We start from the raw sequence: 17,857 nt of genomic DNA on the forward strand, positions 1-17,857 counted from the left end.
CCGCTTCTCTCACACCTGGATCGCTCCTCTTGGAGGAGTCTCACTTCTGGAACAGTCGTGTGTAATGGCTTATGTGACAAGTAGCTGAAAACTGCTGCCAACAGCCATGTGTGTGAGCCTCCCCTGAGGATGCTCCACTACTCCGAGTCAAGCCTTCTGCGCAGAGATTGCAAACCTTTTCTGTAAGGGCCACCATGGTGATCTAGGGATCTAGCCTCCACCACAGTCACTGAACTCCACTGAAGAGGCCCAAAAGCCGCCACTAGGCAGTACGGAAATGCAAAAGCCTGGCTGTGTTCCCATAAAACTTGAGTTATGGACACTGAAATTTGAATTTCATATAAATTTTAGTATTATGAAATATTCTTTTTATTGTTTTCAGCTATTTAAAAATGTACGACCTATTAGCCTGTGAGCCATACCCAATCAGGCAACGAGTGGGTTTGGCCACAGCCAGAGTTTTTGAAAGCTTTTTTCAGATGACTGCAACTCCACAGACAGCTTGAATGTAACTCTGTGGAAAAATCAAAGCCACAACCACCTCGGTGAGCCCCTCCTGGATCCTAACTTCAGAAACTGTGTAAGATCGTAAAAATTTTATGGTACTAAGTTATTGGGTAATTGATTATGAAGCAATCCATTAGTAACATATCATCAGACTGGATTAGAAAGCAAGATTCAAGTGAATGCTGTCCATAAAAGACACACTTTAGATCTTAGACACCAATAAGCTGAAAGTAAAAGGATGAGAAAAGATAAACCATGGAGGCACCTGGCTGGCTTAGTCTGAGAGGTGTGGGACTCTTGATCTTAGGGTCATGAGTCTGAGCCCCATGTCAGGTGTAGGCATTACTTAAAAAAAAAAAAAAGGAGATATACCATACCAACAATAACCGTAAGAGAGTAAGAAGGACAAAATTACTATCAGACACAATAGATGTTAAAAGATGTATCTCTCATGAATAAGTAAATAAAATCTTTAAAATGGGGATGGGCGCCTGGGTGGCTTGGTGGTTGAGTGTGTGTGTTTGGCTCAGGTCATCATGCCGGGGTCCTGGGATCAAGCATCCGACTCTCAGCATCGGTTCAGGTCATGATGTCATAGTGGAAGGATCCATCCAGAGTCAGGCTTATGCTCAGCACAGAGTCTGCTTCAGATTTTCTCTCCCTCTCCCTCCCCTGTTGCCTCTATCCTGGCTTTCCCATGGGCTTGCTCTCTCTCTCTCTCTCTCTCTCTCAAATATATAAATAAATAAAATATTTTAAAAAACAAAAATAATAAATTGCAGTGTCTGGCAGGCTCAGTAAGTAGAGCACGTGACTCTTGATCTCAGGGTCATGAGTTCAAGCTCCATAACAGGCATGGAGCCTATTTAAAAAAAGAGAAAGAATGAAATTGTACCAGAGACAAAGAGGGACATTTCATAGTGATAAAATGGACAATACATCACATATATACACACATATAATAAATATATCAAATATATGTATCAAGTAAAAATGTATACTAACAGATCCCAAGGAACACCCGGGTGGCTCAGTGGTTGCGCATCTGCCTTTGGCTCAGGTCGTGATTCCCAGGTCCTGAGATCAAGTCCCACATCGGGCTCACTGCAGGGAGCCTGCTTCTCCCTCTGCCTATATCTCTGCCCCTTTCTCTGTGTGTCTCTCTTGAATAAATTTTTAAAATCTTTAATAAAAAAAATAAACCCCTGGGAAATCAGGTTTCATTTTGTCTTCTCAAGTATGCTCCACACCCAGCATGGAGCCCAACTCAGGGCTTGAACCCATCACCCTGAGATCCAGACCTGAGCCAAGACCAAGAGTTAGACACTTAACTGATGGAGCCACCCAGGCACCCCATTTAAAAATATATATTTTATTTACTTATTCATGAGAGACACAGAGAGAGAGGCAGAGACACAGGCAGAGGGAGAAGCAGCCTCGCAGCAGGGAGCCCGATATGGACTCGATCCCAGGACTCCAGGATCACGCCCTGAGCCAAAGGCAGGAGCTCAACCACGGAGCCACCCAGGTGCCCCATTTTTTGGATTAATTTTATTAAGGTTGTTTTTATTTATTTTTTTAATTTTTATTTATTTATTTATGATAGTCACAGGGAGAGAGAGAGGCAGAGACACAGGCAGAGGGAGAAGCAGGCTCCATGCACTGGGAGCCCGATGTGGGATTCGATTCCGGGTCTCCAGGATCGCGCCCCAGGCTAAAGGCAGGCGCCAAACCACTGCACCACCCAGGGATCCCTTAAGGTTGTTTTTAATATCAATTTTCTTTATAATACACACAATAATAAAATTCAGCCTCTCTAGGTGTATAGTCCATGAATTTTGACAAAACATATAGTTGCATGACCCCTTGGTCATACAGTCAAGGCACAGAATGTGTCCCTCATCCTCTTTCCCAAGCACACCCTTGGAACCTGGCAGCCAGTGATCGGCTCTCTATTCTCATTACAACGTAGTTTCACCTGCTCTAAAATTTTGTATAAAAATACTTTTTTTTTTGTCATATGAACCGTTGTAAAGCAATTTTTCTTCCTACACGCATTTGAGAATGAGTCGATAACATGCTTCCTTATCACCTTCAAATACCTGATTGTGTATTTTCTACAAACAAGAACATTCTGGGGATCCCTGGGTGGCTCAGCAGTTTGGTGCCTGCCTTTGGCCCAGGGCGTGATCCTGGAGTCCTGGGATCGGGTCACGTGTCGGACTCCTGGCATGGAGCCCGCTTCTCCCTCTGCCTCTCTCTCTCTCTGTTTGTCATAAATAAATAAATAAATAAATAAATAAATAAATAAATAAATAAATCTTAAAAAAAAAAAAAAGAACATTCTGTTTGCTGCAAGACAAAGGTGAATATCAAGAAAATGGGCAGCCCGGGTGGCTCAGTGGTTTAGTGCCGTCTTTGGCTGGGGCCTCATCCTGGAGACCCCGGAAGGTCCACGTTGGGCTCCCTGCAGGGAGCCTGCTTGTGTCTCTGCCTCTCTCTCTCTCTGTCTAATGAATAAATAAATGAAAGCTTAAAAAAAAAAAAAATCAAGTTATTAACAGGGGTGCCTGGGTGGCTCAGTTGGTTAAGCATCTGATTTTGGATCTGAGTTTCAGGCCTTGACCTCAGGTTTCTGAGTTCAACCCAGCATTGGGCTCCAAACTGGGTGTGGAGCCTACTTAAAATGTTGAAGTTTCATAAAATAAAAAAAAAAAAAAGTTTAAAAATTAACAGGGGAGCGCCTGGGTGGCTCAGGCCCTTAAGCATCTGCCTTCCGCTCAAGTCATGGTCTCAGGGTCCTGGGATCAAGTGGTGAGCTCGGCTCGGCTCAGCTAGGACCCTGCCTCTCCCTCTCCCTCTGTCCCTCCCCCCACCTCTCATGGTCGCTTGCTCTCTCTCTCAAATAAATAAATGAATGAATGAATGAATGAATGAATGAATGAATGAATAAATAAATAAATAAAATCTTTGATAGAGGATAGATAGATAAAATTAGCTGGGATGGATCACTACGGTCTAATCTAAAAACCCCAACTACCTTTACCAGTTGTGCCAATAAATGCTCTTCCTTTCCACCAATTACTTCTGAAATTTGTTCCCTAGGAATGTGTCATATCTATAAAATGTGTAGTTAATTACAAGTACTTGAACGGGCAAATAAAAATAAACACTAAGTCATTCAACAATGACCTCCCTAGTTCCATGAGGGAATTCAGACTTTCTCTGGTCCACCCGGCGAGAGGGATCCCTTCCTTACAGGGCCCACCCAGAGACACTGTCTCAAGGGCTCGGGGAACGGGTGCTTTTCCCTAAAGGATCTCCAGGGGCAGACGCGGGATCCTGAAAAGACTCAGATCCTACGCTCGCTCCGCTTCATGTGCGGTCGGGCGCGGTCAGAACCAGGGCGCCGGTGGTCGCGAGGCCGGCTCCGCCCGGGCGGCCCGGGGATGGGAGGTCCGGCTGCCGGCGCGGGCTCCGGGCCAGAGCGTCTCTCCGGGACGTGGCTCCCGACGGGCCGGCGCGGACCCCAGGCCACCGCCCGGAGAGGGAGGGAAATCGGCGCCGCCCGCACCCGGGTTGGGCTCCGTCCACAGCGGGGGACGCGGCCAGTGCGGGCGCGGACGCAGCCGCCGCCTGCGCTCGGAAACCGCCTGGCGGGGGGCGACGGCGTCTGCGCGGGGGGGCCCCCACCCCGCCCCCGAGGGCGCTCGGGCAGAGCCAGGGCCCGGCCGCCCAGGCCCCAGAAGGAGGGAGGGTGCGAACGGGGCGGGGCCCGCGGCGGGGCCCGGGGCCTGGACGCCGCCGTGTCTCCGTCGGCGCGGCGGGGAGAGGCGGCTCCGTGCGCGTCTGCCCCGCGGCGCCCCCTCGGCCCCCGCCCCCCCGCGCCAGCCGCCGGCCGGCACCCGAGGGGCAGCGGGCGCACAGCCGGCGGGGAGGCAGGCCGCCGGGAGCCCGTCGGGGCGCAGCGCCCGTCTCCGCCCGCGGGGGTCGCGGGGGCCGGGCGAGCGGGCGCTCGTGCCCCGTCGGGCCCGCCTGGGCGCGCTCCAGCCCCCGCGGCACCCCCCGCACTCCCGCCCGGCCGCTCCGCCAAGTGCGGCGGGAAGACGCGCCCGACACGCCCGCCCGGATCGCGGCTCCCGACGCCTTCGGCCCTCGAGCCCGCTTTCCGCGTGGACGCGCAGGGGACACACACGCAGACGAGGCGCACACGCGCGGACGCTTTATTTGCGCTTTATTTGCCTGCGCGGGCTCAGAAGACGCTCACGGACTCGAGCTGCAGGTCCCCGCCCACCTCCAGGAGGCGCACGCGCGCCGGCGGGATCCGGTAGCGGAAGTGGTGGTACTCGGAGTCGCCGACCACCGCCTGCGGGCGAGGGGCCGCGCTGCAGGGCCGCGCTGCAGGGCCGCGCCGTGACCCGCCCCCCCGCCGGGCTCCCGGGGCCGGGGGGGACACGCGCCTCGGGCTCGTCGCCCCCCGCCCTGGGCCCTGCCCCGCTAGGGGACCCCCGCCCTGGGCACCGGGCCTCGCTCGCGGCTCCGTGCGCTGCCACACCCCTGCCCGCGGACACCAGTGCGGAGGCGCTGGGGGAGGGGAGGGGAGGGGGGAGGGGAGGGGGAGGGAGAGGGGAGGGGAGGGGGCCCACCCCGCGCTGCCGGCTGCGCTCCCACCTCCGCCGGCTGCCGCCCCGGCTTCCCTGCGGGCGGGGCCTGGGCCTGGGCCTGGGCCTGGGCCTGGGGGGCCCGCCTGGGGGAGCGGGGACCCACCTTGAAGCCTTCCTCCGTGGCGATGAGGATCACGTCGAAGGGCTGCCCGCGCTGGAAGGGAACGCCCGTGCCTCGCTCCTCGCGGCCCCAGGCGCCCTGCTCCAGGGTGTTGAAGACCACGGTGGACTCGTCCAGGCGGGGATTGAAATGCAGCGCAGCCTCACTCCCCGGGGCCTCGCCGCACAGCAGGTTCACGTAGAACCTGGGGGGTGGGGGGGGAGGGGGTGCGGAAGGACCTCGGGGGCTCGGGCCTGGCTCCCCTTTACCAGAGCACGGACCAATATAGAGACCTGGAGCGGCGCACACCACAGGGAGGGCTGTAGACTGCGGCCAGGAACCCAGATTCCAGGGGACCCAGAAACTTCTAGGTGGACACATCCACCACACGAGGGTCACCGTGGGATGGCCTGGGTCGCCCTCGATTTCCAAAGCCTCTGAGAGTTGCCCTGAGTCATGGTGCCAATGGCCAGGGTGCTCCCCATTCCTACACTATCCCCTTTCCTACAAGGCTGGGAAGAATACCATGGACCCCATCATTCCTGGTTTCCCCAAACTCCTACTGTAGCCGGACCCCGATGTCACAGGGCTGACTGCCTGGGTTTCCCAGATGCCCCAGGCACACCCCGCCCCCCATCACAGGACATATTTGCAGAGTTCCTGGGGATTCCGGCTGGGAGGCAGAGGACTACAGGCAGGAACCCTGAGATTGCCCTGGAACCCCAGTTTCCTAGGGACACACGGGCACCCCAGCTTGTACACAGCCATGGGACACAGAGTGAAGACATGAGATTCCAGAAAGTCAGCCAAGGTCTGGGGATTCCAAGCCCCTGGGGGACAAAGGTGGCCCTGGCATCCTCGGGTCTGGGCTGGAAAGTGTCGGGGTGAGCTGAGCCTGGACAACTCCCACCCCGACTGCTGGGCCCCGGCTCTGGCTCTCACCTGCCAGCCTTGTTCGGGACCACACCCCGAATCCTCATCACAGTGCCGACTCGGATGCCCTCGGGCAGCAGGGTCTTGTGGGGCACGTTCTGCAGGAGCAGCGGCGGGGGGCGGGGGTCCGAGGGGAGCAGGGGTGCAGGGGAGAGATGCACATGGGTCACCCCAGGGAGCAAGCGACCAGGACCCCGATCAGCACAATCAGGGAGAAGAAAGGCCCCAGAGAGAAAGGGGAGAGGCCGAGGCAGCGGCAGATGTGGAGAGAGACACGGGATCAGCGGAGACAGGGGGACCCGGAGGGAGCCTCCAGGGGCACTGGGAGCCCTGGGGCAGGCTGGGTCAACCCAAGAGCCACAGCCCAGGCTCTTCAAGCACCCCTGGCACCCGCTTTCTCCTTCCCAACAGGCCACCTCAGGCGGGCCCAGCCCCTGCCCTAGTCCGGTGGGGCCTTGGGTCCAAGCCCCCCCAGCCCCCCAAGCCCCCCGGCCCCGGGGCACTCACAGAGCTCCCTGCCATGGCTGGGGCGCGGGGACAGGCAATGGTGCTGCTGGGGGTGGCTGCTGGGACCTCATATGAGGTGGGGTGTGGCAGGCCTGGCTGACTCATCCCCCCCCCTTTCCACGCCCACCGCCCACACCTGGCACAGACCCTGGCCCCGGGGCCACCTGGCCCAGCACCCTGTCTGTGGGGACCAGGATTCCCCTCACTCCCCGCTCCTTTGAGCTAATGGTCCTAATGACAGATCCCAGGGAACCACCAGGGCCAGAGGGGACCCGGGGAGCCCCGGTCCAGGCAGCCCCCTTCCTGCAGCTTGGCAGCCAGAAGAGAGTATTTTGCCCATTTTGTCTGGGGAGACTTGGCCCGAGGGGCCGCGCCGGGGCGGGGGCTGGAAGCGCGGGGCCCCCTCCCAGGCTGGACCTCCCGCCCAGGGCTGGGCTGCACCCCGACAGGCCGCCTCAGCCCCCCCTCCCCAGAATCCTGACCCTCGCACCGACAGCCACAGGACTGGGGCTCCCAGGGGCCGGGGCTTCGCCTGAGGGGCGCCTGGGGCCCGGGGGCCCAGAGCAGAGGCCCGCACCCAGGAAGTGCTCCCGGAACGTGGTCCAACGAAGGAGTCAGACTTGCCAACTGGGGCCACTGCCCAGCGTCGGGGCGCGCCTGCGCGCTCGGGACCCCTGCGCTCAGCCCGGCCTCAGGGGCATCGGCGCCCCCATTCCACACACAAGGAGCCGGGCTCAGAGGGGGAGGCTGATGCCCAGAGGCCCTGGCCCGGCCTCCGCCGTCCCTGTGGCCCTGCCTTCCCTCGGCCCGGGCAGTGTCTGTCTTGTGCCTCAGTCCCCAAGGGTGCGCTGGGCCCCAGCCCCGGCCGCGCTTCTGGCTCCCACTGCCTCCCCCAGGTGTCCCTGTCTGTCCCTCCCTCCAGAGTCCAGAGCTCTGTCCTGTTCCACCTCCCAGGGCTGCCCGCACTCTCCCAGCCAGCCAGCTCCCAGGGGCAGGGACGGCAGGGGACGGCTGTCCTAGGCCGCCCACACCCAGACCCAGGAGGATGACAGCAGCCTGGGACCCTCCACCCCAGCCCACTGCCGGCCCCACAGCCCGAGCCCCACAGGAGCACTCCAGGATAGGAAGGGTGGGGTCAGGGGAAGGAGCTGACAGATGGTTCTGGAAGGCAGGGAAGAGGCAGGTGGGGCAGCTGAGCAGAAACCCCTCCTAGCAGCCAGCAGCCCTCCTCCCCACCTGCACCACCCTGCTCCCAGCTCCCACTCCTGCCCCACCCCGCAGAGGCAGGAGGCCTGGGGCAGGGAACTCAATGGAAACTCTGGGTGGTGACAGCAGACCCAGAACCTGATCCACCGCCCCACTGTCCCCCAGGCCTCCCAGACTCTCCATCCTCCCACCACGCGAGGCACCCAGGTGGGGCACAGCTTGGGAGCCAGGGCCTCGGAGAAGGAGGCCGCGAGTACTTGTGTTTGGGGGGACCCACAAGCACCCCCAGTTTACAGGGGAGCAAACTGAGGCCCAGAGAGGGGCAGCCTCTCAGCCCAGGCCACAGGGCAGGGAAGCGCCCCGCGCTGGGTGGGGCCGGCATGGGCCAGGCCAGGGCATGGGGACTCCCAACCCAGGGCCCAGGGGCCTGAGGTGTCCCAGGGTGATGGGCCCACCACCCACATCAGGGTGTCCACTCTCTGGGCCCCGCCTCTGGGGCGGGGATGGCAGCCCCTCGTCCTTCCCTGGGCTCCTCTTCCCCCCTGGGGATTTCTTCCCGCGTGGCCGCCCTGCAAGTCCCAGCTTGACTTGGGTGCTTGGCCCAGTGTTGGCACGTGATCCCTTATGGCGCTGGTCGCTGGCCCATGTCTCAGCTGGGGCTCGGAGCTGCGCGCCCTGCTGCCTCCTTGTTCTCCGTTGATCATCCTCCATCAGTTCCGGAATGATATTTTCGGGAGCAGTTTTTTCATTTCCAAGGAAGTAGTGAATGTGTTTGTTTCTCACACTCTCCCTCCCCCCGCCCCACCGGCTGTGCTTCGCAGGGGGAACCGTGCTCAATGCGCAGGGTGTTACAGAATGACGACCAGGGTTTGGGTTGGTTTTTGTTTTTGTTTTTGTTTTTTTTTTTTTTTGAGATTTAATTACTTGAGTGAGAGAGTACAGAATGAGAGACACAGAGAGAGAGAGAGAGCAGGATGGGGGGGGGTGCACAGCAGGCTCCCCACTGAGCAGGGAGCCCAATGTGGGCACCCCTGATGGGGAGATCTGTTTTTGTTGTTTTTTCTCTTTGAAAGAAAATTTGTTTATTCCTGAGAGACAGAGAGGCAGAGACACAGGCAGAGGGAGAAGCAGGCTCCCTGCGGGGAGCCCGATTCAGGACTTGATCCCAGGACCCCGGGATCACGCCCTGAGCCCAAGGCAGCTGCTCAACCACTGAGCCCCCCGGGGGTCCAGGCTGACTAGGTCTTAGGCCAGGTGCAAGCCTCTCAGCTATTTATAGACAGTGCATTGCCCCTGGCGGGTCGCTGCAGATGGGGGGCAGTTTCTGTCACCTTTGTCCCATTGATAAACTGAGCTCAGGAAACTCTCTTCCATATTCGAAGCTGCACCTGGGAGTTTACCATGGATTCAGGTCTAAGTGTTTCCAGGTGTTCCAGCACATTCTTCCAAGTCACAGGAATTATGTATCCATGCCTGAGCTGGAGATACCCTGACTTTCTCTTTCCCCTCGTCTCGTTCCATCTTTCCTCTTTCTTTCCTCCCTCTCTCTCTCTCCCTCCCTTCCCCTCAGACTGCTTGAGAGTCTTCCTCCCTCTGCCTCTTCCCTCTCAAACTGTAAATACGTTTCTAAAATAAATAAATAAATAAAAATCCCTTCTGAGCAGGGAACCCCATGGGGGATCAATCCCAGGACGCAGGGATCATGACCTGAGCCAAAGGCCACCACCGACTGAGCCACCCAGGCGCCTCAGTAAAATCTTTTAAAAATCTTTTTTATTAAAAAAAAAACAACTTATTTTATTTTAAAAAATTTTTTATTATGTTAAAACATACAAATATAAAATTACCATGTTAATTGTGTGTTTCTTTTTTAAAAAAAAAGACTATTTGAGAGAGAGATGAATGAGAGCAGAAGCAGGGGGCGGGGTAGACAGAGAGGGCTAGGGAGAAGGAGGGGGACAAGGTGACTCCCTGCTGAGCGGGGCTCCATCCGGGGGCCCTGAGATCATGACCTGACTGAAGTCAGACACTTAACCGGCTGAGCTGCCCCGTGTTACTTGTTTTTTAAGTGTACAGTTGAGTGGCACAAGTACATTCACGTCGTTGTGCGGCCACTGACTCCTCACTCCCACAGCCCCTGGCCCCAGCCTTTACTCTCTGTCTCTATCAATCAATTTTGTACAGGGCATTTGAATGGCCCTGTACAGAACCAAGGAGCCCCTGCATGGTCTTCCCCTGGAACCACAAGCCCGAGCCTCCAACAAGCTGCCGCTGGCAGAGCCTGGGATCTTCAGAGCCCACAACCACGGGGACAGGGACGGGAGTACAGTGAGTTCCTTTGCATTGACCCCAGCAGCTTCCCGAAGGAGGCCGGGGGCGGGCCACTCAGTCTGCTCACCCCTCCTCTTGAGGGTCATGGCCAGTGAACCCTGTGGCCATGAACTGCCAAGGGGTGGTGGTGACTTCCTGGGCAGCAGAAGGGGGCTGGCTTGTCTGGGGCGCCAGAGGTCTCCATGGGGGTGGCGGTGGCTCATGTCTGCACACTCGGCAGATCTCCCCATCAGGGGTGCCTGGTGGCTCAGGCGAGGAGGCGTCTGGCCTCAACTCAAGTCAGGATCCGGGGCCCTGGGATGGAGCCCACATTGGGCTCCCTGCTCAGTGGGGAGCCTGCTGTGCACCCCCCCCATCCTGCTCTCTCTCTCTCTCTGTGTCTCTCATTCTGTACTCTCTCACTCAAGTAATTAAATCTCAAAAAAAAAAAAACAAAAACAAAAACAAAAACCAACCCAAACCCTGGTCGTCATTCTGTAACACCCTGCGCATTGAGCACGGTTCCCCCTGCGAAGCACAGCCGGTGGGGCGGGGGGAGGGAGAGTGTGAGAAACAAACACATTCACTACTTCCTTGGAAATGAAAAAACTGCTCCCGAAAATATCATTCCGGAACTGATGGAGGATGATCAACGGAGAACAAGGAGGCAGCAGGGCGCGCAGCTCCGAGCCCCAGCTGAGACATGGGCCAGCGACCAGCGCCATAAGGGATCACGTGCCAACACTGGGCCAAGCACCCAAGTCAAGCTGGGACTTGCAGGGCGGCCACGCGGGAAGAAATCCCCAGGGGGGAAGAGGAGCCCAGGGAAGGACGAGGGGCTGCCATCCCCGCCCCAGAGGCGGGGCCCAGAGAGTGGACACCCTGATGTGGGTGGTGGGCCCATCACCCTGGGACACCTCAGGCCCCTGGGCCCTGGGTTGGGAGTCCCCATGCCCTGGCCTGGCCCATGCCGGCCCCACCCAGCGCGGGGCGCTTCCCTGCCCTGTGGCCTGGGCTGAGAGGCTGCCCCTCTCTGGGCCTCAGTTTGCTCCCCTGTAAACTGGGGGTGCTTGTGGGTCCCCCCAAACACAAGTACTCGCGGCCTCCTTCTCCGAGGCCCTGGCTCCCAAGCTGTGCCCCACCTGGGTGCCTCGCGTGGTGGGAGGATGGAGAGTCTGGGAGGCCTGGGGGACAGTGGGGCGGTGGATCAGGTTCTGGGTCTGCTGTCACCACCCAGAGTTTCCATTGAGTTCCCTGCCCCAGGCCTCCTGCCTCTGCGGGGTGGGGCAGGAGTGGGAGCTGGGAGCAGGGTGGTGCAGGTGGGGAGGAGGGCTGCTGGCTGCTAGGAGGGGTTTCTGCTCAGCTGCCCCACCTGCCTCTTCCCTGCCTTCCAGAACCATCTGTCAGCTCCTTCCCCTGACCCCACCCTTCCTATCCTGGAGTGCTCCTGTGGGGCTCGGGCTGTGGGGCCGGCAGTGGGCTGGGGTGGAGGGTCCCAGGCTGCTGTCATCCTCCTGGGTCTGGGTGTGGGCGGCCTAGGACAGCCGTCCCCTGCCGTCCCTGCCCCTGGGAGCTGGCTGGCTGGGAGAGTGCGGGCAGCCCTGGGAGGTGGAACAGGACAGAGCTCTGGACTCTGGAGGGAGGGACAGACAGGGACACCTGGGGGAGGCAGTGGGAGCCAGAAGCGCGGCCGGGGCTGGGGCCCAGCGCACCCTTGGGGACTGAGGCACAAGACAGACACTGCCCGGGCCGAGGGAAGGCAGGGCCACAGGGACGGCGGAGGCCGGGCCAGGGCCTCTGGGCATCAGCCTCCCCCTCTGAGCCCGGCTCCTTGTGTGTGGAATGGGGGCGCCGATGCCCCTGAGGCCGGGCTGAGCGCAGGGGTCCCGAGCGCGCAGGCGCGCCCCGACGCTGGGCAGTGGCCCCAGTTGGCAAGTCTGACTCCTTCGTTGGACCACGTTCCGGGAGCACTTCCTGGGTGCGGGCCTCTGCTCTGGGCCCCCGGGCCCCAGGCGCCCCTCAGGCGAAGCCCCGGCCCCTGGGAGCCCCAGTCCTGTGGCTGTCGGTGCGAGGGTCAGGATTCTGGGGAGGGGGGGCTGAGGCGGCCTGTCGGGGTGCAGCCCAGCCCTGGGCGGGAGGTCCAGCCTGGGAGGGGGCCCCGCGCTTCCAGCCCCCGCCCCGGCGCGGCCCCTCGGGCCAAGTCTCCCCAGACAAAATGGGCAAAATACTCTCTTCTGGCTGCCAAGCTGCAGGAAGGGGGCTGCCTGGACCGGGGCTCCCCGGGTCCCCTCTGGCCCTGGTGGTTCCCTGGGATCTGTCATTAGGACCATTAGCTCAAAGGAGCGGGGAGTGAGGGGAATCCTGGTCCCCACAGACAGGGTGCTGGGCCAGGTGGCCCCGGGGCCAGGGTCTGTGCCAGGTGTGGGCGGTGGGCGTGGAAAGGGGGGGGGATGAGTCAGCCAGGCCTGCCACACCCCACCTCATATGAGGTCCCAGCAGCCACCCCCAGCAGCACCATTGCCTGTCCCCGCGCCCCAGCCATGGCAGGGAGCTCTGTGAGTGCCCCGGGGCCGGGGGGCTTGGGGGGCTGGGGGGGCTTGGACCCAAGGCCCCACCGGACTAGGGCAGGGGCTGGGCCCGCCTGAGGTGGCCTGTTGGGAAGGAGAAAGCGGGTGCCAGGGGTGCTTGAAGAGCCTGGGCTGTGGCTCTTGGGTTGACCCAGCCTGCCCCAGGGCTCCCAGTGCCCCTGGAGGCTCCCTCCGGGTCCCCCTGTCTCCGCTGATCCCGTGTCTCTCTCCACATCTGCCGCTGCCTCGGCCTCTCCCCTTTCTCTCTGGGGCCTTTCTTCTCCCTGATTGTGCTGATCGGGGTCCTGGTCGCTTGCTCCCTGGGGTGACCCATGTGCATCTCTCCCCTGCACCCCTGCTCCCCTCGGACCCCCGCCCCCCGCCGCTGCTCCTGCAGAACGTGCCCCACAAGACCCTGCTGCCCGAGGGCATCCGAGTCGGCACTGTGATGAGGATTCGGGGTGTGGTCCCGAACAAGGCTGGCAGGTGAGAGCCAGAGCCGGGGCCCAGCAGTCGGGGTGGGAGTTGTCCAGGCTCAGCTCACCCCGACACTTTCCAGCCCAGACCCGAGGATGCCAGGGCCACCTTTGTCCCCCAGGGGCTTGGAATCCCCAGACCTTGGCTGACTTTCTGGAATCTCATGTCTTCACTCTGTGTCCCATGGCTGTGTACAAGCTGGGGTGCCCGTGTGTCCCTAGGAAACTGGGGTTCCAGGGCAATCTCAGGGTTCCTGCCTGTAGTCCTCTGCCTCCCAGCCGGAATCCCCAGGAACTCTGCAAATATGTCCTGTGATGGGGGGCGGGGTGTGCCTGGGGCATCTGGGAAACCCAGGCAGTCAGCCCTGTGACATCGGGGTCCGGCTACAGTAGGAGTTTGGGGAAACCAGGAATGATGGGGTCCATGGTATTCTTCCCAGCCTTGTAGGAAAGGGGATAGTGTAGGAATGGGGAGCACCCTGGCCATTGGCACCATGACTCAGGGCAACTCTCAGAGGCTTTGGAAATCGAGGGCGACCCAGGCCATCCCACGGTGACCCTCGTGTGGTGGATGTGTCCACCTAGAAGTTTCTGGGTCCCCTGGAATCTGGGTTCCTGGCCGCAGTCTACAGCCCTCCCTGTGGTGTGCGCCGCTCCAGGTCTCTATATTGGTCCGTGCTCTGGTAAAGGGGAGCCAGGCCCGAGCCCCCGAGGTCCTTCCGCACCCCCTCCCCCCCCACCCCCCAGGTTCTACGTGAACCTGCTGTGCGGCGAGGCCCCGGGGAGTGAGGCTGCGCTGCATTTCAATCCCCGCCTGGACGAGTCCACCGTGGTCTTCAACACCCTGGAGCAGGGCGCCTGGGGCCGCGAGGAGCGAGGCACGGGCGTTCCCTTCCAGCGCGGGCAGCCCTTCGACGTGATCCTCATCGCCACGGAGGAAGGCTTCAAGGTGGGTCCCCGCTCCCCCAGGCGGGCCCCCCCAGGCCCAGGCCCAGGCCCAGGCCCCGCCCGCAGGGAAGCCGGGGCGGCAGCCGGCGGAGGTGGGAGCGCAGCCGGCAGCGCGGGGTGGGCCCCCCCTCCCCTCCCCTCCCCTCCCCCCTCCCCTCCCCTCCCCCAGCGCCTCCGCACTGGTGTCCGCGGGCAGGGGTGTGGCAGCGCACGGAGCCGCGAGCGAGGCCCGGTGCCCAGGGCGGGGGTCCCCTAGCGGGGCAGGGCCCAGGGCGGGGGGCGACGAGCCCGAGGCGCGTGTCCCCCCCGGCCCCGGGAGCCCGGCGGGGGGGCGGGTCACGGCGCGGCCCTGCAGCGCGGCCCTGCAGCGCGGCCCCTCGCCCGCAGGCGGTGGTCGGCGACTCCGAGTACCACCACTTCCGCTACCGGATCCCGCCGGCGCGCGTGCGCCTCCTGGAGGTGGGCGGGGACCTGCAGCTCGAGTCCGTGAGCGTCTTCTGAGCCCGCGCAGGCAAATAAAGCGCAAATAAAGCGTCCGCGCGTGTGCGCCTCGTCTGCGTGTGTGTCCCCTGCGCGTCCACGCGGAAAGCGGGCTCGAGGGCCGAAGGCGTCGGGAGCCGCGATCCGGGCGGGCGTGTCGGGCGCGTCTTCCCGCCGCACTTGGCGGAGCGGCCGGGCGGGAGTGCGGGGGGTGCCGCGGGGGCTGGAGCGCGCCCAGGCGGGCCCGACGGGGCACGAGCGCCCGCTCGCCCGGCCCCCGCGACCCCCGCGGGCGGAGACGGGTGCTGCGCCCCGACGGGCTCCCGGCGGCCTGCCTCCCCGCCGGCTGTGCGCCCGCTGCCCCTCGGGTGCCGGCCGGCGGCTGGCGCGGGGGGGCGGGGGCCGAGGGGGCGCCGCGGGGCAGACGCGCACGGAGCCGCCTCTCCCCGCCGCGCCGACGGAGACACGGCGGCGTCCAGGCCCCGGGCCCCGCCGCGGGCCCCGCCCCGTTCGCACCCTCCCTCCTTCTGGGGCCTGGGCGGCCGGGCCCTGGCTCTGCCCGAGCGCCCTCGGGGGCGGGGTGGGGGCCCCCCCGCGCAGACGCCGTCGCCCCCCGCCAGGCGGTTTCCGAGCGCAGGCGGCGGCTGCTCGGGACTTCTTGGCTTGGAGGGAGGCAGGTCGCGGCTCTGAGCGGGAGGTGTCAGGAAGGGTCCTCTGCCGCGGCCGTGGTCCTAACTGTGAGAGGGATCCAGGGACCGCCTGGGGTTTGGGTCGGGTCGGGGAGTCAGGCCCCTGCAGGGACGTGCCCGGTTCCCGGCGTGGGCATGTCGCCTCCCCGTGGCCCCTGCGGATGCTGCAGCTTCGACAGTTGGTGAAGGAGCGTGGGCAGATTCCTTTGGTTTCGTCTGAGGATGCAAAAGATTGTGTATGACCTGCAAATCTCGGCGAATTCGAATCCTTCCAGGACAACTTTTTCTGCACCTTCTGAGCTCCCGCAGGGTGCAGCCGCTCTTCATTCTGGGCCCTTCGTTGTATATTTCTGGGTGGGCTGTGTCCTGAGGGATCCTCCTCTCCCGGTGGGAGACCTGAGAAATCTCACGTAGGTTGGTACACCAGGGCTCTTCGTTAAATGAATTAATTTTTATTTTATTCATCTGTGTCGTGTAGTTTCCGAGCATTTTTTTTTTTTTAAGTTGTACCTGCCCATAGGTTACGGATTTGGAAAAGGACAGCGGAAGGTAAGACACTGTTGGCAGAGCTGGTAAACTAGGTTGGATGGTAGGGATCCATCTGTGTTCATTTCCTGATTTTTCATTTCTGTCTTATATATACAGTGGAGAATGTTCATGTTCACACAAAACATTACTACATATTAAGAAGGTATTTGAAAGTAAGAGGCAGAAAGTTGGCAACTTACTCCTAAGCTGCTCAGTCAAAATTATTAAAGTTTGGGCTGTACTTAAAACTTTGTCATTTCATACATATAGAGGGAGACCATTTGAGTTACTTTTTTCCTATGTTGTGAAGTAGGGGCTCAGCTTTGGTTTTTTTGTGCATGGATTTCCAATTGAAAACACTGTTCTTGGGGATCCCTGGGTGGCTCCGCGGTTTAGCGCCTGCCTTTGGCCCAGGGCACGATCCTGGAGACCCGGGATCGAATCCCATATCGGGCTCCCGGTGCATGGAGCCTGCTTCTCCCTCTGCCTGTGTCTCTGCCTCTCTCTCTCTCTCTGTGACTATCATAAATAAATAAATTTAAAAAAATTAAAAAAAATAATATTAAAGGTCTTTGAGGGCAACCCGGGTGGCTCAGCGGTTTAGCGCCATCTTCAGCCCAGGGCGTGATCCTGGAGATCGGAGATCGAGTTCCACGTCGGGCTCCCTGCATGGACCTACATCTCCCTCTGCCTGTCTCTCTGCCTTGCTCTCTCTCTGTGTCTCGTGAATAAATAAATAAAATCTTAAAAAAAAAAAGCTCTTTGAATCCATGAACATGGGCTATCTTCCCATTTACTGAGATCTTCTCTAATTTCTTTCAACAATATTTTGTAACAAGTTGTAACTGTGTACAACAGTGCCTGTATCCATTATATTGCTTCTCTGATTCTCTAATTCTTTATATGTACTTTTGTGTTTACTTTTTCCACCTATTTTATTTTATTTAAAAACTTACCTAGGGCAGCCCCAGTGGCGCAGCGGTTTGGCGCTGCCTGCAGCCCAGGGCATGATCCTGGAGACCCTGGATCAAGTCCCACATTGGGCTCCCTGCATGGAGCCTGTTCTCCCTCTGCCTGTGTCTCTGTGCCTCTCTCTGTGTCTCTATGAATAAATAAATAAAATCTTTAAAAAAATACATAAATAAAAACTTACCTATGTTTAGTTTACTGCTCCATGATTTTTTACTTATTTTTTTAAAGATTTTGTTTATTTAACAGAGAGTAAGAAAGATAGAGCACAAGCAGGAGGAGCCATAGACAGAGGTAGAAGCAGACTGCCTGCTGAGCAGGGAGCCCAGTACAAGCCTCCATCCCAGGACCCTGGCATCAGGACCTGAGCTGAAGGCAGATGCTTAACCGACTGAGCCACCCAGAACACCATGCTTTCTTATTTAATAACAAAATAATTTAAGTCTACTAACATATTCCTGATTATAATTTATTCTAACAATAGTGCTTTATTATTTTTTAAAGATTTTATTTATTTATTCATGAGAGACACAGAGAGGCAGAGACATAGGCAGAGGGAGAAGTAGGTTCTGTGCAGGGAGCCCAATGTAGGATTCGATCCTGGAACTCCAGGATCACACTCTGAGCCGAAGGCAGCCGCTCAACCACTTGAGCCACCCAGGTGCCCCCAAAACTCATTTTTAAAAATAACAAGCAGGGGCACCTGGGTGGCTTAGTTGGCTAAGCTGCTGACTCTTGGTTTCCACTTGGGTCAAGATCTCAGGGTTGTTAGATTGAGCCACATGTCAGGGCTCCAGGCTCAGTGCTCAGCAGGGTGTCTGCTCAAGATTCATTCCCTCTGCCCCTCTCCCTGTCGCCTGTGCGTGCGCTCTCTCTCTCTCAAATAAATAAAAATATTTTTAAAAATAGTAATCAGGGGTGCCTGCCTGGCTCAATCAGTGGAACATGTGATTCTTGACCTTGGGTCGCGACT

At 59.4% G+C, this 17,857-nt stretch overlaps 2 protein-coding genes across 2 annotated transcripts; one reads left to right on the plus strand and one right to left on the minus strand.

The window, feature by feature from the left end:
* Window positions 1-4,724: 4,724 nt before the first annotated feature.
* LGALS7B (galectin 7B) lies at window positions 4,725-6,831 on the minus strand. The gene is made up of 4 exons (XM_055311874.1): window positions 6,712-6,831; window positions 6,214-6,302; window positions 5,275-5,476; window positions 4,725-4,873 (listed from the first exon to the last, which is right to left on the minus strand). The coding sequence occupies exons 1-4, from the start codon at window positions 6,814-6,816 to the stop codon at window positions 4,760-4,762; spliced, it is 510 nt and encodes a 169-aa protein (XP_055167849.1). The 5' UTR covers window positions 6,817-6,831; the 3' UTR covers window positions 4,725-4,759.
* A 5,831-nt stretch (window positions 6,832-12,662) lies between these two features.
* On the plus strand, window positions 12,663-14,754 carry LOC129500783 (galectin-7-like). Its single transcript, XM_055311567.1, has 4 exons — window positions 12,663-12,782; window positions 13,192-13,280; window positions 14,018-14,219; window positions 14,606-14,754. Exons 1-4 carry the CDS (start codon window positions 12,678-12,680, stop codon window positions 14,717-14,719), a joined length of 510 nt encoding a protein of 169 aa, XP_055167542.1. The 5' UTR covers window positions 12,663-12,677; the 3' UTR covers window positions 14,720-14,754.
* Window positions 14,755-17,857: the final 3,103 nt, after the last annotated feature.

The sequence above is a fragment of the Nyctereutes procyonoides genome, unplaced genomic scaffold (assembly GCF_905146905.1).
Source record: "Nyctereutes procyonoides isolate TBG_1078 unplaced genomic scaffold, NYPRO_anot_genome, whole genome shotgun sequence".
Classification (NCBI taxonomy): domain Eukaryota; kingdom Metazoa; phylum Chordata; class Mammalia; order Carnivora; family Canidae; genus Nyctereutes; species Nyctereutes procyonoides.

Excerpts from the sequence above, each read along its gene's own strand:
- LGALS7B (XM_055311874.1), bottom strand. The coding sequence starts at position 6,816 with ATGAGTCAGCCAGGCCTGCCACACCCCACCTCATATGAGGTCCCAGCA. Across the intron at positions 6,303-6,711 it reads CAGCCATGGCAGGGAGCTCT|AACGTGCCCCACAAGACCCT; the intron begins GTGAGTGCCCCG and ends CTGCTCCTGCAG. Across the intron at positions 5,477-6,213 it reads GTCCCGAACAAGGCTGGCAG|GTTCTACGTGAACCTGCTGT; the intron begins GTGAGAGCCAGA and ends CCCACCCCCCAG.
- LOC129500783 (XM_055311567.1), top strand. The coding sequence starts at position 12,678 with ATGAGTCAGCCAGGCCTGCCACACCCCACCTCATATGAGGTCCCAGCA. Across the intron at positions 13,281-14,017 it reads GTCCCGAACAAGGCTGGCAG|GTTCTACGTGAACCTGCTGT; the intron begins GTGAGAGCCAGA and ends CCCACCCCCCAG. Across the intron at positions 14,220-14,605 it reads CCACGGAGGAAGGCTTCAAG|GCGGTGGTCGGCGACTCCGA; the intron begins GTGGGTCCCCGC and ends CCTCGCCCGCAG.